This window comes from Alexandromys fortis, unplaced genomic scaffold (genome assembly GCF_014885135.2).
Source record: "Alexandromys fortis isolate MF-2015 unplaced genomic scaffold, M_Fortis_MF-2015_v1.1 scaffold_101, whole genome shotgun sequence".
Lineage (NCBI taxonomy): Eukaryota > Metazoa > Chordata > Mammalia > Rodentia > Cricetidae > Alexandromys > Alexandromys fortis.
Window position 1 is genome coordinate 4,706,510 of NW_026067983.1, and position 23,945 is coordinate 4,730,454.

General features: G+C 42.9%; 2 protein-coding genes across 2 annotated transcripts in view; one reads left to right on the forward strand and one right to left on the reverse strand.

Moving 5' to 3' along the window:
- Dock4 (dedicator of cytokinesis 4) overlaps window positions 1-23,945 on the forward strand; it is a 392,371-nt gene that overhangs the window by 83,278 nt on the left and 285,148 nt on the right. The window lies entirely within an intron of this gene.
- LOC126511514 (60S ribosomal protein L31-like) lies at window positions 12,795-13,679 on the reverse strand. The gene has a single exon (XM_050158671.1). It carries the CDS (start codon window positions 13,170-13,172, stop codon window positions 12,795-12,797), a length of 378 nt encoding a protein of 125 aa, XP_050014628.1. The 5' UTR covers window positions 13,173-13,679.

Below are 23,945 nucleotides of genomic sequence, written 5' to 3' on the forward strand. Positions count from 1 at the left end.
GGCTTGTCTGTTCCCTACCTCTTACCCTGACAGGAACACTGGGATTCCAGATGTGAACACCACCCCCTCCAGCTTTTCAGTGTGGGTTCCGGGGTTTAAACTCAGGTCTGTAGGCTTGAGCAGTTAGCATCTTCACCTGCTAACTATCTCCCTGGCCCATCTTAACTATCTTTAGTCTCCTTACTAACCATTTAGTAGGGCTTGGGCGCTAGCCATACACACGTGAGGACTGTGGAATTCAGATCCCAGCACCCCATAAAAATGCTAGGCAGATGTGGCCATATGCCTGGAATGCCAGCTCCTTGGAAGGAGAGACAGGATCCCCGGGGCAACCTGGCTAGCTAGACTAGCACACTGGTGAGCTCCAAAGTCAGTGAGGGACCCTGCCTTAGTGAATTTAAGAAGGGGACATTACTGAGGAAGACAGCTGACGGTGAGCTCTCTCCTATCCAAGCACACACAAGAGCATACATACATGCAGACCACACACCCACACACCACAAAACACATTTATTGCTAATCAGAAAACATCTTAAGCCTGTCGCAGAATTTTCTCCACTTTGCTCTAAGTCACTCACCTGCCACCCCCACCTGTGTGTTTGGTAAATATATTGAAATATGATTGCCTTTCCTGTGACTATAAAAGTTCACCTAACCACTACCACCCTGGGACGTATCACTTGGTGCTCTTTACAGAGTGGCAGTAGCATTTACTAAAGCAGCCGCGGTGAATTAGAGTGGACTGGGAGGTTTCAACAACAGAAATTTATTTTCTTGCTGTTCTGGAGCCTGGCAGTTCAAAACCAATAGGCTTGCTTTTTTGCCCGAGACCTGGTTTTGATTCGAAGACAGCAACCCTCCCTGTGTGCTCACAGGGCCTTCCCGTGCGCATGCTTCTTGGTGTCTGTTCTCTTAGAAGGACACTTGTCATGCTGGATCAGTGCCCTCCTGTGTAACCTCATTTGACCCTGCTTATCCTTTGAGAGGCTATGTCAAGATGGTTGTATTCAGAGGTATTAGGGCTCCAGTGTGAGACACTGGAAGGGCTGGTACAGCTGGGTCCCAAACAGTGGCCATTTTATACTTTTCAAGGCTCCCCCTGTTCGTATCCTGTGTTAGACTGGGTGTTGGAAGGCAGGGTAATGTACAAATGGGCCTCTTAGGTACTAGTGTGGTGCTTCATAGTAAGTAGTCACTAAGTATCTGTTGAATCTAATTTCAATTAAATCAATTTCTTAATAATTTAGTGTAGTTATTAGACTTTTCTGGGAATGATCTATGGGAAAACAGGGTGCTTAAAATTACCTTATGGATTGGACCTAACAGTGCCAAGTAATTTATTAAACAAAACCTTGCCAGAATAGTAAGTTACTTCCTTTCCCTTCAGACTTAAGTAATGCTCATTTTACCAGTGTGTGTGTGTGTGTGTGTGTGTGTGTGTGTGTCTACATCTTCTCTCATTCTTATGAACTCATAGGGAAAGAAAGCCAGAGCAGAGTTTAATGTGTTTTTCTAAATCCATGCAGGGCTCATTTCTGCATTCAGTGGCAAATGCTAAGCAATGCCTGGGTGTCACCAGCCAATTCTTTATGCTCCCTGGGGTGGTGTCGTCACGTCAGAGACCTCATCATGAAGCTATGCTGCTCAGAAGTGGATCTTCCTTGGAGATAAGCTGACACTGGCTAGGTTAAGAACTCTGTAACTCCCGTTCGGAAGTCCAGCACCCACCAATTGCATCGACTCTCAGTTGCTTTATCGCTTATATTTCCCCCCAACAAATCACCTCTGTCTTGTCATGAATCTACTGTGTTTTAGTAAAGAATGCCTGACATTACCTCGCTCTCCCCGCATGCCACCGTTGACGTGATTTATCCCCCCCCCCTCCAAATCTGGGGAAATATCTCCACCTGGCCGACGAGGTCCCGTGTTCCTACGTGACAGCCGTGTTGAGAGTTTTCCTCATAGCAGTTGAGGATGCCAGTCGTGGAGGGAAGATTCGAGGCGCTACTTAACTTTTTGACAAATCACTTTTCATCAGAGACCTGACCAGAGGAGCGAGGAGTTTGATGTAGTGCGCTAGAAGGGCCCGCATTCATCCAAGCCTGGATGTAAATTACGTTGTTTGTACTGTGTCTCCTATCTCCCCGTTGAACGCTGCACTCTCTGAAAGCTACACAAGAACCTGCCAGACATGGTCCTCTGTAGAGCTCACTGCATGCCGTATGTGTCCCCATGCTTCAGATGAAAACAGAACCCCTAGTAAGAAGTTTCCCTTAGAGGTTGGTGGCTCCTGGCCTCAGCTTCGAGGAAGCAGAGAAGCCAGTTTGAAACTCAGTCAATAGCCAATGCTTGCATTTTGATTGAAATATTGTGATAATCACAAATAGAGGTCCTGTTACCCATCTTTCTGTTATCGATGAATTTTCATTGCTTTTTGCATGTGTTTTTCTCTATGTATGCGTGTGGGTTCCTTCTTGTTACTCTCCTCAGTTTTCTTTAGGGTAAGGCTAAAAGTAAATGAAAGCTTCTTGCTGAGGACGAGGACACGTCCTTAGTATTTTGGAACCCACTGATCAATCTGCAGACTTCTCAGATCACCTCCGAGGTGATAGTGACTTAATAGTTGTGCTACCTGATCTAATCTCCCACTACAGTGGCTGGCGTGCTTCTCATAATGGCTAATATTTCCTTATTTTTTTTCTAATGATTCCTAATATCGTCCTTCCTGATAGCCCTTTGGGGATAATCTAACGTGATGCATTTAGATGTCTTTCTTGTCAGAACAGTTACCATGGCACCTGCCGTTCCCCAGTATTACTGATCTCATTGGGCTGAGCTCACTTACTGCTTATGGTCAAAATTTCGCCTCTGAGCACTGGGTGAATTCTCCACTATTCTGCATAATCTATTCTTCCCACCTAGATGATGCCATGTCGAAAACTCTGCCATATTTATCTTTTATGTTCTTCCTATATTCCTTACCACAAATTTAAAACACAGTAGGCCATCTGGGTATTTTCTTCTAATGAGAAATACTGTATACGCTTGCATTTAAATTATGCTAATTGTTTGCCACAGAGTGGGCAGCAGTTGGAGGGCAAAGATTCCTCATTCTGATTCTCAGAACCATGGCTAATTTTCAGGTTTGATGCTTTCCTGGATGAGAGCCTAAGCTACACCAGCTGAGGCTTGTGCTCACACCCACAGAAGCAGTAAAGGTTTGAAGTTGGTTTTGTTTAGTTTTTGTTTTTTATTTTGTTTCTCTTTTCATCTTCTTGCTGTAGAGGTGCCCACTCTAAGGATAACGCTGCTAATGTATGAAACATGGCTGCTTCATGCGGCCTTCTCTTCTGGTGGTGTGCTTAAAAGTAACTCAGTGATAATGCCACGTGTTACCATTCACAGTCCAGAACACGCAGTATTAGCAACAGACACATCTGCTGTCGGAGTCCCACAGTAAGATTGAGGAAGCACCAACCTACCTAACCCCTGTTCACCAACCACTGCTGTTACAGGAAAGGCCAGAGTGAATTTCTTTGCAGAGCCTGTGGCACACTGTTCTTAGAAGGGAGATGAGTGGGGAGTGAGCTGGGGAAACTGTAGAGTTCCTGGTGATCTTTTTTGGATGTCGTTCTGCTGATGGCAAGGTGGCCTTCCATAAGTCAGTCTTTCGTCTTACGCTGTTGGGCAGGACAGGGCCTTGGGTTTCACAGAAAAGAAAGGATGGTTCAGGAATGCTCTTGAGGAACACTTGTTACTTTGTGACTGTAGAGAGTGGAGGAGGCCCTGAGTGGGTGAAGTCCTGAGTAAATGTGTGCTGTTGACATGGGCACAGCCATTTTAGGGACCCCAGAGCCTCAGACCCATGAAGGAATGGCACCCCTCATGTCCACCTGCCCCATAAGGCTCAGAGAAATGGCGAAGTCTTCCTGGGGGACCAAGTGTGAGCGTTGGCAGCATTTTCAAAAAATATCCATCTTAGTTCTCGTGTATTTCCTGCCAAAGACTGCTCCCCTCCAGAGACTGCTCCTGTGGAGACTCATGAGACCTGTCACTTTGGTCTAGATGCCATAAACTCTGCCTTCATGTTTATCTGAATGTAATAACCCCGCCTCCTTGTTCAGCTGTATGCAACATCACCATCTCCCTGTTCAGCCCGAGCGTAGAGTGCTGTGACTTCTCAGGACAAGAGTCCAGACCACTCATTTCCAGCTTTCTCTCCATGTGTCTTTTCTGCCTTCCTTTGACGTCCCAAATGTGACTTGTAACTTTGAACTTTCTGTGTGTATCCTCTCTCCTTGGCCTTCACTACCTCAAATCTGATCCTTTTTATGGACAGATAAAACACACTGTAGCTCTGGTTCCTCTGAGAGAGTCAGGCTTCTGCCCAGCCCAGGAAACCAGACTGAGGTTTCCGCTGGCTCTGAGGAGCCTGGGGCCCAGCCAGAAAGGGGGAAGGGGGACTCCACCGGTGGTCAGGCTTTCTCCTGTGGGCTCAAGTTCCTGTTCGCTTTCCAGTGCTTCTGAAGCTTGACTTTTTGCTTGCTTGTTTGTTTTTGAAATCAATCTTGTTCTGATTTTCCATTTTCTCTCCAAGTTTGGCAATTATAATTTGAGATTCAGAATAAAACTAAGCACAACACACTACTTTCCTGTTGCTCGTAGCAGAAAATAAATAGAATTCATAAAATTAAAAATAAAACTTTCACTGTGTTTGAGTTAACTTTATAGATTTTAAAAATTTCATTATAACTTTTTAATTTTGTTTGTGTGTGCCACTGCATGTATGTGGCCATCAGATCATAGCCTGTGGGAGTTAGTTCTTTCCTTTACCATGTAGGTCCTGGGGTCTGAACTGGGCTAGTCAGGCTTGACAGCAGGTGCCCAAAGCCCCTGGACTGCCTGACTAGTCTGACTTTGTAGGCCTTCTAAGTGGATTGTATGGAGAACTAGATAAACTCAGCTGTGTACCTAAGTCAATATAGCTAGAGACAGGAGCATGGGTACATGTGTGGGTTCGTGGGAAATTCTAGAATATTTTTAAGCTTCATATTTTATTATTAACTTAAAATTTTTATTAACGTGAACTGGGAGTTTTAGAAGACTAATCCATTCATAAATGTTAGCCTCTGACTCTGAGAATGTTTGGCATATTTTAAAGCATCTTTCTAAGTGTTTGGGCATGTATTAGCTCAGTTATTCCTTATGATCTGCTATAAATCATTCATGTTGCTCTGACAAAAATGCCACCGTCTGGGTAGCTTAAGCAGCAAGTATTTCTGGAACACAGACAAGGTGCTGGGAAATTTAGAGTCTGGTGAGAGCCAACTTCTTGGTTCCTGTTCATGAAGACTACCCTCCTGCAAATATACTATGTCTTAGTTTTTTTTTTTTCTTTCTTTCTATTGCCATGATAAAGACCATGAGCAAAAGCGACTTGGGGAGGAAAGGTCTATTTTAGCACAGAGTGGAGGACTATCCTGAAGGGACGACAGGGTAGGAGTTCACATTAGGATCCTGAGGCTGGTACTGCAGCAGAGGCCATGGAGAAAGGCTGCAGACCCACTTGTTCCTCGTGGCACTTGGTCTGTCTGCTCTCCTGTACACCCAGGCCTACCTACCTGCTCATGGATGGTACAATCCCAGTAGGCTGGGTTGCCCCCCCCCCCCCCATCAATCAACAATCAACAAAATGCCCTACAGATTCGCCTTAGACAATAGAATGGTGTCATTTTCTCAACTGAGGTTTCTCTTTCCAGATAGCTGTAGTTTGTGTCAAGCTGACAGAAGAACTCACCAGGAATCCCAATGCCATTACCGAGGCATGGGATTCACCATGTGCATTTCGAGGAGACACAAGCCTTCTTTCAGCTGCAGCCCGCTCCCCAAGGCTGTTCCTCGGGTTAGGCACAGGGGATTAGCGCTGAGTCCTGGCAGTTTGCTCTGGATTCCTGCTTCTTAATGGTTGTGTTGTCTGCTGCCAGGCTTTCACCAGTCCCCGTGTTTTCTCGTTACCTCTTCAACGGTTCATCAGGTTCTCAGTCACCGGCTCGTCAGGTACACAGCCAGTCCAGACAGCGACAACAGCCTCAGCGGAGTGAGTGGCAGAGCAGAGAGAGACTCACAGGCAGAAAGGGACAACGGCATCTCAGGAAAGCCCCAGGGTGCTGCCAGGATGGGTTGAAGAGGACTCGGGCAGAAGACAGTACTGACGGTTGCTCATCAAGTACAGAAGGCAGAAAGTTCTGGAATAAGCAGCAGAGATATTTGAGGACCAGAGGGATGAATGCATTTGCTATTGTAAAAATAATTAATTAATTAATTTAAAAAGGAAAGCAGTGATGATTGAAAAAAAGTACTTTTTGGAGTTTAAAAATGCCAAAAGTGTGTATTCTGGGGGATTTCATTATGCGAAAAATAACGAATTAAAGTGGGAGAATTACTTTGGAAGGTTGACACTGAGTCATGCTTTTTTTTTTTTTTTTTTTTTTTTTAGGTCTGTTGGTGGCCTTTGTAATAAAGCCCTTTTATTGGTCCCATTTGTCTTTTGACATAAAAGTGCTTGCTGTTAAGCCATCATGTGTAAAAAATCAAGCCTTGCTTTTTTATTGTGTATGTCTCACTCTCTGGGACTGGAGCTGTGGCGTAGGCTGGGTCACTGTTGCCTTGATTCAAAGGACATTTTGGATGACATAGCATGGTTGAATTTCTTAACTAGCCTGTGACATGTACAGTAAATCACTACCACTGCACCCGGGCACAGTGCAGTAGGATTGAGATCGGTGGTCTGTCTGCCTGTGGTGAGGTTGCCTGTTAATTCTGAGCAGATGACTTCTATGTGTGGATGTGGATTGTTCAACATGATAATTCTCATCTTTAGAAGTGGTGCTTCTAGGAGTTCCGTGCACATGCCTGTGGGAGGAGGAGAAAGGAGAACCAAGAGTTCATGCCCGTTCTGCCCATATGCGGTTCCTTTTCAATTAAAAATTAAATGAACTAACGTGCTCCTGCACATGAGCTGCTTTCCACTCCGTGTTTCCTCTCCCGCTCTTCCACATAGCCCTCTGAATTCAGTTCTTAGAGGACTCGGACAAGAGATGGCCGCCTCGTCCCTGGAAACTTCTCAGTGCCGTCTGTGCACTTGGTGATGGAAGTCTGCATTCAAAGGTCAGAGTGTAGGATATGAGCCGTTCTTTACGGAGGAGTGTGTTCTCCGTGCTCCTTTCAGTTGGTGGTGTGTGTGTGTGTGTATCTGTTAGTGTCTGTGTTTTCCCGTGTGTGAGTGTGTGCTATGTATCTGTTAGTGTCTGTTTTCCCGTGTGTGTGTGTGTGTGTGTGTGTGTGTGTGTGTGTGTGTGTGTGAATATAGAGCTTCTCACTGAACCTGAACTCACCAACTCAGCTACACTGACTGGTCAGCAACCTCCCAGGTTCACTGGTTTTCTCTCCAGCCTTGAATTGTATATACATGCTACCGTACCTGGGTTTTAGGGTCCCCAGTGCTTGCTCAGCGAGCCATCCTTCCCGTCCCATCCATTTGTTTATCCAGGTATGTAGCAATACACAGAAATACTGTTTTTATTTTTCTAAGATTTATTTATTTAGGAGCTGGAGCGACGGCTCAGCTGTTAAGAATGCTAGCTTCTCTTTTCCAGGACCTGGTTTGATTTCCAGCATCTCCATGGTAGCTCACAACCATCTATCTGAGACTTCAGTCTCAGTGAATCCAATACTCTCTTGTAGCTTCTGTGGGCACCATGCATGTATGTGGTACATAGACATAATGCAAGCAAAACACCCATCACTTCAACATTTTAAAAATCTCTGAAAATTTATGTATTTATTTTTAAAAATGTTATGCTTTCAAGTGGGGCTGCATTCATGCCGTTGTGCACATGTGGAGGTCATGTGGAGGTCATGTGTGGCTGCATTCATGCTGTCATGCACATGTGGAGGTCAGAGAACAACTTGTGCAAGTCAGGTCTTTTCTTCTACTGCGTGGATTCCCGGAACTATCAGGCTTGGTGGAAATTTTTCAGCCATCTTTTTGCCTTCATGGTTTTATTACTCATAGTTTCTGACTTCTTCTTTGCCCTTGGTCGCCATTAGAATGTGTACTGTGATTGACCTGAGATGTGGGAGAGACATGGTAAGGTTCTGGATTCTCTGAGCTCTGAATCCAGTGGAGGAGAAAGAGGTGAACAGAGAATTTTGATCTATACAATTCCGGATGTTGAGTGGCTGCAGAGTTAAGTGCACAGACAGTCTGTTTAGTGGACAATTGGAAAAAGCTTTCCCCAGGAGCAGGGATGGGCAATAAGGGCTCTCCAGTGAATGGTGAGTTGCGGTTCTCCAGGCTGGAGTGGTAGGGAGGGAAAAACTGGAAGTTTCCATAGGCACTTCTCTCTGCTGCCCACATGGCACATGAATCACTGCTCTATAGATGTTCTGTCTTCTTCCCAAAGGGAGTGGTCACACTGTCACCTGTGTTAAATCACCATATTCTGTCTTCTTCCCGAAGGGAATGGACACACTGTCGATTGTATTAACTCCCTGTCAAAATGAGTATCTATCTAGTCTCCACTGACTGTCAGGGAAGTACCGGAGATCTCAAAAGAGTAACCCTCAAATTAACTTCCCTTGGGGCTGCCTAATTTCTTCTGTTGTCTCTCGTGACTTCTAGTACCTCAGTGGTAGCTAGCAGGAATATAAAATGCTTCGGGCTTAGTATTCCTCGTGTGCAGTTAGGAGGAAGTCTGAGAGTTGGCATGCGTAAGTTTGAAACTCAGCTTGCTTTTATTGCCAGCATTTATTTTTCTGTTAAACTATTTCAGCCTAAAAATAGGGGTATGATTGTAAAATTGTAATAACTTTGAACATTAATAGAATAAAACACTATTTATAAATTTTTTGCTTTGAAAATATGTTAGAATTTGACTTATGCAGTCATTTCACAAAAACAAACCTATTCATTATTTTCTCACGTATTTTAAAAAAGAGTTTCCTACATTTATGTCATTAGCACTATGTTAATGCATTCAGATATTAACAAATGCATCTATAGATGTGAGAGTGGCTAGTTGTTTCTCATGCTCTGTCCTTTTAAGCTGGTTATCCTATTGTATGTAGTTTTCCTTACATATGCATATTATAGAGTTTCTGCACTCAACTTCATTTTCTTATTTGATCTTTAGGAGGGTTGTAATTTTCCTCTTTTCTTTCGTTTTTTTTCTTGGTCTATGTGCTTGACTGAAAGGAAGGTTTTTTTTTTTTTTTTTGAATGATGTATGTGTGTAATAAGGCCTGGGAACCTAAAGACAAGTCAGTTTGTTCATGATCTCAGTCAGTTTACCTTCCAGCGTACTGAGTGCCCACTGTATGCAATGAGAGCTGCTGAGTGGGGGGGGGGGCACAGCTTCACCTTCTCTGACCTCATGGGACTTTACAGTGAAGTATGAGGGACAGTCGTTCCTTGAGTAAACAAATAAATGCATAATTATCAACTGTGTTTGTGTGATAGTCACACAATCAACTATTTTCCCCTCTTAGAATAAGGAGTCACTGTAAGAGGGGACAGTAAGTGGTCGTCCTACTTAAATGTGGGAACCCCAGAGCTCATTAGGGCTTGACTCTGCTGGTATTTCTGTGGACTCATTGATTCGCTCTTCTAGGCTGTACTCAAAGGTACCATGCTTGAAGAAGGCGAATTTCTATTTTTCAGTGTTATGAAGTCTCCTTAGATTATTTAAAATTTGTCATATGTTAACTGAAGCCCAGTACTTTTCTCAAGTTGTGCTCTATCATTTTATTTATCTAAATACAATTGTATGTATGCGTGTATGTACATATATATTAATACAAAAATACATATTTTACTATAGCAGCAAATAGTTTATTTTTGTAGACTTGGAGCAGAGGGGTGGAGATCATATTTGCATTTCTTGCACTTATGACTTTCCCTTTGATGCTTGCTGATTGATCCTCACACTCTGCAATAATTGTGGCGTGTGGAAACATTTGAGCTGTCAGGCATACGAAAAGCAATATGTTTCCTGCAAGACACATTTTAGCGTCCTGGTTGTATGACAGTTTTTGATGCTAAAATGCACCACAGAATCACTGGAATTACACCGGGAAAAAAAATCAGCTTTGCAGGGCAAAACTCTCTGCCCTTGTGACTTAGGACACCCACCCAATGATGAGAGGTTGTAAGGTGCTGCCATCTAAGGCCTGGAGGTGACCTTTGGAAACTTCTATCCCTATATACACTTGTGTGGTCATTGTGACCAATGCTGATCAGAATAGCAAAAGGAGTCCCCAATAAGCATGTTGCTAAAACACATTATTCAGAACCTATTTGGTATATACAAGGAATATCAATGGCCAGTGGAATAGCCCTGATTCTTCTCATCCGTTTACACAGAGCCTTTAAAGCAATGTGATCTTTAATTAGTGGGCCACAGCCCCTTCTGGAGTCACTTGCCAAGTATCCTGCATATCAAACATTTGCATCACAATTTATAACAGTAGCCGAATTACAGTTATGAAGTAGCAATGAAATAATTTCATGGTTGGGAATCACCACAGTATGAGGAACTGTATGAAAGGGTCACAGTGTTAGGAAGGCTGAGAACCACTGTTTTAAAGGCTTTCTGTGTTTAGATGTTCCCTGAGGAAGCAATGCTTTTGGCAGCCTCATGTTCCGCAACCTTTGGTCTATCTTGGAAGGCTTGCCGCTGTGTCAGAACAGAAACTCCCCCGAGCCCATCCCTGATTGATTATTACTGCCCTGTTTTCAGTGTGCTGACTCATAACTCAAAGTATAGCAGACCGGTACTTCTGCTACCAAAGAAAGGGTTGTTTTACTTGGGGAGATTGATTGGGTGATAAGTTGTTTCTAAGGTAAAGACCACAGACACAAGGATGAAAGGCGCTGTTGATGTGTTGACAGCAGAATCAAGTGCCCATCTGGCTCAGCTGCTTCCCCTTGCTTTTCTGCTTCTCGTTAAAGACCTTGTTAGCCTTAGACCATCCAGGCTCTCTGTACCCTTCTAAGTTGAGAAGTGCACTTACTGGTTCGTAAAATTTACCACACAATCATTTTTAGTCTCTTTTGTTTTCTTTTGTATGTCAGAGAGCCATACTTTTAAGAAATAAGAATATAAAGATCTGGTAGATCAATTTCTTATTATAAATTTTGATAGAAGTTTTAACATCACAGTTTATATTGAGTTGCATTTACTTTAGATGGTGACAGCCCAGTCTGTTCCTAAGGCTTGGGATGGAAGTGGCTAGATGTTTTGGGGAGCTGCTTGTTTTGGGGGTCGTCTATTACAGTAGTAATGTCTTTCCTGAAAGGGAGTTTTGCAGGGAGCCTCTTTTTCATTTCAGAGAAATAGCATCTTTGCTGACTGCCAACTCTACTGCAGGTATGCTTGGAAACATTCCTGTTTAAATTTGTCTCTTTGATTTGTGTGTGAAGCAACCATTAGACGCCAGTGTGCGGACAGCAATAGGAGTCTTCCCTCTATACACTGGGTGACGGTAAATTTAACCGGCACTATTAGCGAGTATATCGTTTCCATGAGGAGTTTATTAATGATGATTTGTAAGCTAGCTTAACTGATACTTTAAAAAAGTTAATTGTCCAGGGAGAATTAATTGCAGTATTAACTAGGGTAGTGATTTCTGGGGAATGAGAGGTGGAGGAGGGCATTGGGAGATGATACAAGTAATAGATGCCACTTCATAATACAGTTCCCACTCCTGTCTTTTCTAGCACCTGTGTGACTGTCTGCCTTTAAAGGATGCAGCCACACACCCTTGCCTGGTTTAGCTTACTTTCTGTTCTGTCTCCTGATGTCATTATCTCCACATGCCCCCAAATCTTCCCCGATGTGAGACAAAAGAAGGCAAATCCTGGGTTGATAAAGGGCACTTGGATTCCCCACAACACCCAGCTTCCAGGCGTACGGAGGTGTCTGTATTCATCGACTCCTCCCCGATGCCCACTGAGAGCAGAAGGAAGCCGCCCTGACACCCTGAGGTGTGCAGAGGTGTCCTTTGCTGGTGCCCAGGGCCTGCTGCCTGTGCTTTTCCTTCCATCTCCCTGGGGAAGGAGGACAGTGTAATTTCAAGACTGAAATTGTGATTATGGCTTTCTGATCTACCGCTGCCTGTTGGGCATGTTAAAGAGAACCGGAGAGGAGTTTAATGCAAATCACTGCCCCTTTGTGGCAGGGGCATCTCTAGCTGGTTCACACCGCTATAGCCCCTGAAGAAACTGGTTTTCACTTGAGTTCTTTGAGTCCCTGCTTTGAAGAGACATGATGTTTCAGGCCCAGAGTGAGTCGTTGTGCAGATGGAAGGACAAACCCGGAAGCCCATCCTTGCCGTTGTTGCTAGAGTTCTTCACTGCCTGACATCATGTGAAGGGAATAACATGTCAGTCCTGTGGGAAGCTGTTTTATGGGCACATAATCAACACTAACACTTTTATATGCTATAAAGTATTGGTTAAAACTATCCCACGGGGTTGTTGAGGGCATTAAAAGAATTTAACATGAGCACCTGTAAATTAGGGCGTGCTCCCTGGTAGGTACTGATTTATTTCTTGGCAGATGACAAGCCAGTGTGGCAGCTAGGCTTTATGGGAGATGAATAGTCGACAGGCCATGAATATTTGCAGTGTGGCACCAGGCAAAGAAATGGTCCCTGATAATCCTTGCATCCTTATTTATTTATTTATTTATTTATTTTTAGCTGTTCTCCAACTTTATTTGAGATTCAGTAGGTTAGTTCTCATCCACATTGACTGTCTGTAGATTTTTGAATGTGGTAACAGGCATGTAAGTTACCAATGTGTAGAGTTTGTTTGGTGAGTCCTCATCCTCGTTATGTTTTCTGGACAAACGTACCCGGATACGATATGGAACATTCTTTATTCCTTTGGTCCAGACAGCTTTATTGAGCCTGGTATCAATCCGCACATCTGGAGTCCCCATCTCCTTCATGGCAAATTTCCAGATTTCTTTGAGTGCCCTAGGAGCACGCTTCTTGAAGCCCACGCCATGGATGCGCTTGTGAATGTTGATGGTGTATTCTCGGGTCACCACCTCGTTGATGGCAGAACAGCCCTTCTTCTTCTCGCCACCCTTCTTTGTGGGAGCCATTCTGCCAGGCCCAAGTTGGAAAGCTGCATCCTTATTTATTAAACAAAGTTTGGACAGCTACCTTTGGTGTAGAGACTGCTGTTGGGGATAAGGCTGAGTGTGGTCCTAGACCCACGAACACTGGTATTTAAAGCTCCTTTTAGCATTTTGAAGAGCACACACCTGTGTGTATGAGGGCAGCTTGTGAGACAATGAGAACATCTCATACAGAAAGTGGGGCGGCCTGCTAACATGGGTAGAAGAAGGTGAGCATGAGCCTGCGTCTGCCTTCTGATGCTCAGCACGGACCGGAAGCTTATGAAATACGTTTCACCTGCTGGTTGCTTTTCGGTTCTTGATGCTTTCACAATATACGGAGATAATGGCTTGGTGTTAATTTCAATTTCAGCACAGTCATTTTTAACTAGTAGCTCTGATGGGTTTGAATTTGCTTGTCCAAGTGAACAGAGACCTTAGCAATATCATGAGAGTACCCTTTGCTCTCCCTGGTGTTGTAGAATCATTGCGCTGTCCTGAGGTGTTTTTTTTTTGTTGTTGTTTTTTTTTTTTTGTTTTTTTGTTTTTTTTTCCAGATGGAGTCTTGCATGCTCTTTCAGCATAGAGATATGGCACTGAATGTGTGGGAAGTTGTAGCCATGCAGCCGTGACTGGGTCTCTTGGCAATACCCACACAGCAAGATTATTTATTTTAGGGGGAGCCTTGAATAGCGTAGAAGCCTTTTAGTTCAGGAGGATGGGTGCACTGATGGTAGTCCCCACAGTACAGAAGGCCTACACAGAATCTTCTCTTTGCCTCATCTCCCCAATCCATGAGAATCTTTTTAGGGGCTGAGGTTAAAATACTGTGAGCGTGTAAGCGCGCGCGCTTGTGTGTGTGTGTGTGTGTGTGTGTGTGTGTGTAGAAAGGGGAGGCCATGGAGGAAGGCTGCTTACTAGCTTGTCCCTTGAGGCTTGACCAACCTGCTTTCTTTTTAAAAAAGAAAATTATTGATTTTTTTTGAGTTATGTATTTTTCTTTGCTCCCCTCCCCTTCAGCCCTCTCCCATGGTCCCCATGCTCTCAGTTTACTCAGGAGATCTTGTCTTTTTCTACTTCCCATGTAGATTAGATCCATATATGTCTCCCTTAGGGTCCTCATTGTTGTCTAGGTTCTCTGGGATTGTGATTTGTAGGCCAGTTTTCTTTGCTTTATGTTTAAAAACCACTAATGAGTGAGTAGATATGATAATTGTCTTTCTGAGTCTGGGTTACCTCACTCAAAATGATGTTTTCTAGCTCCATCCATTTGCCTGACAATTTCAAGATGTCATTTTTTTTTCTGCTGTGTAGTACTCCGTTGTGTAAATGTACCACGTTTTCCTTATCCATTCTTTGGTCAAGGGGCATTTAGTTTGTTTCCAGGTTCTGGCTATGACAAATAATGCTGCTATGAACATAGTTGAGCACATATTCTAGTGGCACAATTGAGCATCCTTTGGGTATATACCTAAAGTGGTATTGCTGGGTCTTGAGGAAGGTTGTTTCCTAATTTTCTGAGAAATCGCCATACTGATATCCAAAGGGACTGTACCAGCTTGCACTCCTGAAAGCATATTTAACAAATGGTGCTGGCATTACTGAATATCAACATGTAGAAAAAGGAAAATAGATTCATATCTATAACCATGCACAACACTCAAGTCTAAATAAATCAAAGACCTCAACATAAAGCTAACCACACTGAACCTTGTAGAAGAGAAAGTGGGAAGTACACTTGAATACATTGTTACAGAAGACCACTTCCTAAATATAACCTCTGTAGCACAGACACTGAGAGAAACAATTAATAAATGGGACCTCCTGAAACTGAAAAGCTTCTGTAAATCAAAGGACACAGTCAACAAGACAAAATGACAGCCTACAGAATGGAAAAAGATCTTCACCAACCCCACATCAAACAGAGGTCTGATCTCCAATATATACAAGAAGTCAAGAAGTTAGTCATCAAAAGAACAAATAATCCAATAAAAAAAATGGAGTAGAGACCTAAACAGAGAACTCAACAGAGGAATCTAAAGTGGCTGAAAGACACTTAAGGAAATGCTCAACATTCTTAGTCGTCAGGGAAATGCAAATCAAAACAACTCTGAGATTCCATCTTACACCTGTAAGAATGGCCAAGATCAAAAACACTGATGACAACTTATGCTGGAGAGGTTGTGGGGTAAAGGGAACACTCCTGCATTGCTGGTGGGAGTGCAAGCAGATGCAGCCCCCCCTTTTTTTTTTTAAATCTAAAACCACCTGCCTTTCCTTTATCACTGAGAGAATACCTGAGAAAGGTATCTCAGGCCTGCGGTTTGCAGAGCATTGCAGGCTCTTGGCTGATGGTGTTTGGTTAGCTTGGGCTTGATGGTCCAGGGAGTCCTGGGGAGGAGTCTGGAGACAGTTCTGTCAGACACTCTCACTCTGAGGTCCTTGAGCCACCGGAATGCTGTGGCTTTGTCTGTCAGACAGGGACTTAGATGAGCAGACAGTTGAGCACTGAAATCCTTCCCAGTGGTCACGGTGAAACCGTCCCTCATGGCATGCTGATGACTGCTCTGCTCCACACTGTGTTTAGAGCTGATTCAAATAGAGCTTCTGGAATTGGAGTGTGTTATTCTCTTCTCCCCATGAGAAAGAATCTGCCTCATCTTCTCAAATGAGCATGTATATATGCAGCCTTCGTTTTGAAACCTGATCCATCTGCCTTTGGTGCAGTTTACAGAACTGTTTTCAATTTTAAAGAGACCAGGGAGGCTTTTCACTTCCTGTATTTTAAAAAATGATTAATATGTTCAGATAGTGCTATATTATTTGTATTTTGATAAATAAAGTTTCCCTGAACCCTAGAGGCAAAGCTAAAGCCTCTAGACGTCAGGCAGTGGAGACACATAATTTTAATTCCAGGAATTGGGAGACGAGAGTCAGATGGATCTCTGTGAGTTCAAGGCCATTCTGGGCAACACGAAATCAATGCAGAAATAAATCCAGGAGGTGGTGGCTCACACCTTTAATCCCTGACCTAGGGAGTCATACTCCTTAATCCCAGCACTACAGGGAATGTAGAATAGAGAGTCTGTCTGCTTAGTCTGTGGTCACCTAGCCTTGGTAGAGGTAAGACTCCTCTAGTGGCTGGGCTGCTTTATTTTCCTGGTTTTCAGGTTAAACTCCAATATCTATCTCTGACTTTTATTATTAGTGCTACAAGATAGATGGATCATTGCAGAAAGAGACCAGAATGAATATTCTGGTGGTATAAGAGTTAGAATTTTCATTTAGATTCTCCCTTATGAAAACATGTTTATATAAGAGAAATAGTGTAATATAAAAATAAGCTACCCATCTTATCTACAAGGTATCTAAAAGATACACCATAGTTTTGTTTTGTTCATAACACTGCTGGATTCCCAACCTATGGCCTTATACATGCTAGGAAAGCTCTCTGCTACCAAGCTATATGCCTAGGCTTAAATTATAGGATTTCTCCCTCCCAACATCTTAAAATATAATTAAGATCATCTAAACTGCCAGAGTTCAAGTTTTTATATCATAATTTATACTTTATTTTTATCTTGTAGAACCCCTAATTCCATCCTGTCATTCTTTTTCAACACTTATCATAATAATTATGCATTTACTTACGTGATATATTCATTGTCTCCATTCTGACACTGGCAGCTATGACCTCCTGGAAAGACTAAGTCAGAATCTCCAGAGGGCTCTAAGAATATCCTCTCCCTCTGGATCTGGGGACCTCTGACACTAGTTTTCAAAGATGAGGCAAGGTGTTTAGTGTTTAGTTTAACAACACATATTTTAGTCTTCATTATTGAACACCTTGGAAAGAACTATAAATATAAATCCACATTATTGGTATTAAACTTAACATTCTTAACACTAATTAAAATGTTTGTAAAAATGGAAAAACTATGTTGGTGGTAGTGGTGTTGGTGTTGGTGTGTGTGTGTCTGTTTGTGTGTGCACATGCGTGTGTGCGTAGTGAATGTATTGGTGAATGGGAATTCAGTTGCCTTGGTCTGTAAATCAAGGCAGAGTACATGATGCCATTTACTGTATTGATCAGATATAACACAGTTATTCTTACTCTAAGACAATCAGTTAACAGTCCCTTGATGAGGAAAGGTGTGTGTGTGTGTGGGGGGGAAAGCCCTAGCTGCAAGGATTGACCTTGTAGAGCCAACTTATCTAAGAGAAGTGAAATGAGAGTTGCACGCAAGCCTTTATATTCCCTAAGCTAAAGAAACATGGAGACACAGATAAAACTTATTCTGATGTATAATTTAACTGTGTGCCCAAAATGTTGTCATTTCAATAAATAATCTTTGTTAAATTTTTAATATTATGTATTTTTTTCATTTTTTTTTTAGAATCCAGTCTTTGAAGCCCAGTATGTCTTCCACTGTTGAGGAATATTTGTTTAACTATGCAAAGATGTGTTGCATTTTTTTATGTGATGGAATACTTGTTTCACTATGTCAAGATGTGATGCTATTTTACCTTGCCTGCCTAAGGGATCTGATTGGTCTAATAAACAGCTGAATGGCCAATAGTGAGGGAAGAGGTATAGCTGGGACTTCCTGGCAGGGAATGTAAATAGGAGGAGGAATTTAGGCTTGAAAAGGGAAGAAGAAAGAAATAGAGACACCCGAGAGATGCCAGGGGCCAGCTAGACAGACACAAGGGAGCAGGAAAGTAGGACATACAGAACGAAAGCAAGGTACAAAGTCCAGAGGCTAAGTTAGTAGAAACAGGGTAAATTAAGTTAAGAACAAAGCTGGTAGGACAAACCTAAGTTAAGTTTGAGCATGCATAATTAATGATAAGTCTCTGTGTCTTTATTTGGGAGCTGGTTGGCAGCTCAAAAAAAAAAAAAAGCAAGCAAAGACCAATGGTGCCCAATGTGGGGCCTGAATATCCACATAGGGCCTGAGAAAACTGAAAGAATGTGGGTGGGAGAGAAAGATAATAGATGCGGCTTCTTTAAGAGGCTCTTCTGTGTGGCACAGCACTTGAATAGCTGACAAGCTAAGTAGAAATGCAAGCTAAGTAAAAATGACTGCCACAGTGGGAACCAACTTCCTAGAGCTGGGGCCATTAAATGAAGCTTTTGGTTAATCTCAGCTCCCAGTTAAACACAGCTCTCAGCAGGCCCAGGGGCTTAAGAGTTGGCTCTCATGGACCAGAAAGGGGGGCAGAGCCAACAGCCAGAGCCTTAAGGCAGAGTGCTTAGCTGCCACTTAGCAGCTTAAGGTGTGGCTGTGGCTCATGCGGTCAGAGAATGCTACAGGTGCACAATAAAGCAGGTCCAGGCTAAAATAATAATAATAATAATAATAATAATAATAATAATAATAATAACACAAACATACAAATAAACAGAAACCTTTGTGTGGTATAACATTCGCACGTTCTTATTTTGGCTTCAAGGAAACTTGACATACACAGACATTGAAGCACTTTCCTGAGGTGCTAAGCAGATGGCTCAGTGGATGAAAGCCTGTGGCACCAGACTAAGGATGACGCATACAGTCATACAGCCCACACATCTGTAATTTCATCCCACCACTGCGGGAAGGTCGGAGGTAGATAAGGGCATCTTTCGTAAGTTTCTGACCCAGCTAGTCTGGCTTACCCAGTGAAGAGACCCTGGACCCTGATTTAAACAAGGTGGACAGGTAGACAGGTGAGAAGAGTTCTCTGGCCTTCACACCCATGCCTTGTTTTGTGTTTTAACTATGAGACTTCTGCACTATAGTTTAGCTTGTTCACTCACTTTGTTTTGCCTTTTATTGTTATAGCCCAGGTTGACCATGATCTTGGAGCAACCCTCCTGCCTTTGTCTTCAGAATGTTGGGACTATAGACATGTACCCTCACATCTACGTTTAGATATGATTAACACTTACCCCAAGAGTAAATATGCTGGAAGTCTGGTTCTTAACATGGTGAGGTTAAGGGTTAGTGGGAGGTGTAGGAGGTTTTTGGGGAGAATAGGCTCTTGGGAAAGATTGAGTTAGGAATAGTGGGACTTCATCCCCTGATCACATGATCTTTCTGTCTTACACACTTCCGCACTTCCATGGTTATCTTGTTATCTGGCATAGCTTTCCAGATCCAAGACAAGGCTTAGCTCTTGAACCTCCAGACGTATACAGTAAATGAAACACTTTCTTTGTACGTATCTAGTCATTACATTATAGAAACAGGAAGCAGACTAATATGACATAAGTTTGGGGAGTTTTCACCAAGAACATGGTGATTTCCATTTGTGAATGTATTACATATGCAAATAACTATCCTGTATCTCTTTTTTAAAGAAAGACCTTGTGAGACTCCATTAAATATTTAGCAGATCCATTTTTTTAAAGTCTATAAGCATTTCACCTTTTAAAAGATCATAAAGGGACCTTTCAGAATGCAAAATTCCATTTTAAAATGTTTTGTAATTTGTGTTACCTAGAATTGCCTGTGCCTGCTCATTTTTCCTGAATGTCTGTACTTGAAGAATAACTATGTATTGGAACTTCATTCCAAATTCGCTTCTTGCCCATCAATTTAAGCAACATTAAAAATGAAATAGTTGACCTCAGCCCCAGTGTGGTGAGCCTCCGTGTCTGCACCACAGAAGGCAGGGCCAGAATCCAGAGGGTTTTCTGCCATTTTCCCCTCTTTTGCTGGAGTTCAGTACGCAGTGTTGTTAACTAATCTCTTCATTCATATTCTGCCACATGCCTGCTAACCTTCTCTCTCTCTCTCTTTCTCTCTCTCTCTCTCTCTCTCTCTCTCTCTTTCTCTTCTCCCTCCCTTCCTCTCCCCTCCCTCCCTCTCTCCTTCCCTCCCTCCTTCCCTTCCATTGGTGGAGTTTGTCATTGCCTGTTGAATACTCCAGCCCTTCTGTGTTCTTTGGCTTCCTCTTTACGGTTCTAATGCAGGGCTGGACTCTGGCACAACCCCTTTCTAATCTCTTGTTGCTGAAACCCTTCCACATGGGCTTCAGAGTCCACATCTGATGTGCTTGGGCAACATGGCCTTGGCTCAAAGCACACCCTGTCAGGATCAATTAGATGTGACTTTGTAGCTAGATTTTATTGACAGTTTGCATGCCAGATTTGATTTGGAAAATAGTCTCCATTACTACATCCTTATTTCTGCTAGGGGAGACCAGCATTTGTTGGGGTTTAACGAACACTGTTGTAGCAGCAGGACTTAAGTTATATGCACAGCCTTGAGTTTCATGGGTAAGGAAGAGGTAGGGATCCCATAAGTATTCATTGAAAACATACATTTTTGTGCTGTCAGTTCTAATAGTTTCAAACTGTGGTGTCATTAATTCTGACGATAAAAAAAAAGATCTCTTCCAAGCTTAGATCTCTGTAATTCTAAAGAGAATGGGAACAAGGAGAGACAGCCTGGCCCTGGAGCAATACTAGAGCTCTTTAGACATACATCTTGGCTAGTTTTTGTCATTTTGAAACAAACTACAGTCACCTGGGAAGAGGGAACCTAAACGAGAGGAATTGCTTCCATTAGAAGCTCTGTGGAGCATTTCTTGATTAATGATTGGCTTGGGAGAGCCCAGCCCCCTGTTTTCCTTGCCACTTCTAGGCAGGTGGTCCTCAGGTACATAGGACAGCATGCTAGTAGTCGTCTTCCTCCATGGGCTCTGCCTCAGTTCCTACCTCCCGATGTCTGTCTTGGGTTCCTGCCCTGATTGCCCTCAGTGGCTGACTGTAACTGGAGTTGTAAGATACAATGAAGCCTTTCCTCCCTACTTGTTTTTGCCGAGACAGGGTTTCTCTGTGTAGCTTCAGAGCCTGTCCTGGAACTCATTCTGTAGACCAGGCTGGCCTTGGACTCACAGATCTCTGCCTGCCTCTTGGTCACGTTTTCTATCACAGGAATAGGAAAAGCAAGCTTGAGTAGACATGTGGGAGCGCCAGCTACTGTGGGGTAGTTTTTCTGGGTTTCTGTTTTTGCTTTATGTGAAATTTGATCACAAATATACACAGAAGTAGCATAAAGCTTCTCTGTGGATTTCTATGGTATGCAGGGGTTAATCCACATTTTCCGAGTTGTATTACTCAACTCCATTCATGTCTGTTTTTCCTCTAGTGGAGTATTTGTATGAAAATTCTAGATGTCAGGTCGTTAGTTCCCAAGCAGATCTGAGAATTATCTTAGAAAGCTAATTACCACAGTATCGTCACACCAAACATTATGAACGATTTCAAGAATTAATATCATATAGCTGTCAGACCCTTTGAAAGACTCTTGTTTTTTTTTTTTTTTTTTTTTCTGGGATGTGTTTCTTCAGCTGTTCCCATTTTTCACTTTATATTGTGTATTTGAATCTCCTAACTCTTGTTGTGTCTCTACCCTTCTATCAAGTGTTCCTGGTTCCCTCCCTCATGCCCTTGCTTTGCTGATGCAATGGACTCTAGTGTAGAAATGACCAAGCGATATTGGGGATTTGTCTAATCACCGTTTCAGAGTTTTTTTTTAAATTATACTTTTATTTGTATTTCCATGTCCTGTTTCTTATGAGTTAGATATTAGATCTAATGACCGTGACGTGTTTTTCTTTTGAAGGATGTAGCCCTGTGTCCTTTGGCCTCCCTTTGTTGAAGACTGATTAGTTTTCCCTTATTCGATGATTGACCGAAGACACTAACATTCAGTTTTCTCAACTGGATCTGTTACAATTATCTCCACAAGTTTTGCTCTCCACATCTGTTGATTTTGGTGGAAAGATCTTCTCTCTCTCTCTCTCTCTCTCTCTCTCTCTCTCTCTCTCTCTCTCGAATTAGAAAGCTGTGATCTTCTTCCATAAGGTCATTTATAAGAATTCAGTAACAAGTACCTCTGTCGGTTTACTGCCTGGTTAGAGTATAGTTTGAGCAGGTGAGATAGGATGCTGTTTGCTTCTTTCTTCTGATCTATAACTTTGGGGCACAATAAATCTGTGTCCAAGCATCCTCCAGTAGGAAGTAATTAAAAAAAAACCCACAAGTCTCATCACAAACTCATGAATTTTCATATGTTCAATCCATTGATATCATTATTCTTTCTGTTCCAATTACCAAATGTTAGGCCATTTTGACCCCTGTGTCTGTTAAATGTAGTTTCATCAAGACTTGACCAGCTATGTGTGTTAGAAGGTATTTGAAATTCTTCTCGGAAACTAATGAAGATTTACTTTAAGAAAATACTTTGGGGGAGGAAGAACCCTGTCCTTTTCTCCAGATATCACCATTTTGGATGTCTTCCTCATCTTGAGGAGAAAAGCTTAGAATGTGACTTTGTAAGAAGATATGCTTGAGTGTTTGTGCTGTGTGGAGAGTAATGTGTGGTGTCTGGACCCTTGCTTCATAGCTTCCACGCTATGTCCCCTGCTTCTTTATGTTCTTCACATGATAGCATTCTCTTTTGCTGAGGGGCGGATGGTGGCCATACCTGTTAGGGCAGCTCAGCTTGCAGCACAAGGTCTACTGCGGGTGATGTGGTGCCCGCTCTCTCTGTGTGTGGTTACATCATGTAACATCCTCTCATCCCGCTCTGTCAGTCACAAGGGGAGATTTTGCCAGGACACAAGGATTTTGCTTTCATTTTCATTTCCAGTATGCGGGTCTTGACATTTCCTGAAAGAACGGGCATCCCTGTGGGAAGTGAAGAAAACATTTTCTCAGCCCACAGCCCCACGTGGCAGTTTCTTCTTGCTGGTCAGCAGTGTGAAACTTTCTATGACAGCGTGTTAACTCCGGGTCTGGTGCAACTGTCCCGTCCCGTGAGGCTAAGGCAGCGTTAGTTAAGGAGAGTGTTGGTTCTCTTTGTCTTGCGACAGAGCTCATGAGAACCTTGTACCCCTCTCTTTAAGTAGTGGTTCGGGAATGCTTTCCATACGCGCGAGGCTTCTGTTCATGGGAACCTTCCCTGCTGCAAATGTTACACATTAATATTTAATCGCTTCTGATAGGAATTTTACTAAAGTTGGACCTCTTTTAACCTCTTCCCTTTTTCTTTCATAACTGTATCAGTTAGCTATTGCTTCTTCACAAAAAAAACTCATAAAGTTAGCTTAACGTCCTTTGGATTCCCCTGCACTCTGCCCACCGCCAGATCCTCTGGGGTGACCTAAGCTGGCCTTGGCCATATGCAACAGTGCTTCTTGTCACACGCTGTCCTGGGTTTGCGTCTTCACACTGGATTGGACTTTGGTTCATTTGCAGATATTTATTCTGCAACCTGATAGGAAAGGACAACAGACGTTGGGGGTGGGGGGACTTTTCTAATGGTATTGACAGGGTACGAGCACATTCTAAATTTCCGTTTGAGTCCTCTCTAATTCTATTCCTTCTGTCTAAGTCAGTACAAAGCCTAACAACAATGGAGTAGGGGCGCATACTTCTGGGGAGCAAGGAGAGAAAAAATGGGTACATTTACCGAACAGTACTTTGGTCTGCCATCATTACCAGGGTCCATGATACGATCACCTAGGAAGGTTTTTATGGTATTCAGAGCTCTGGCGTCCCCACAATCCAGTCTTCCTTTCCTGTTGCCTGATTTATTTCACAAATGGGTGGGATTTGTGGTCAGACGAGGCTATGTAAATTCCATGCAGGAATTAAGGTTTTCCTGCCGAGTGAAGTTCTTCTTCTCATTGCTATTTTAGATGCTTGCTAGCCTTTCTCTGTTTAATTTTTCGCCCAGATTTGAGTGCTGTTGCCAGGAA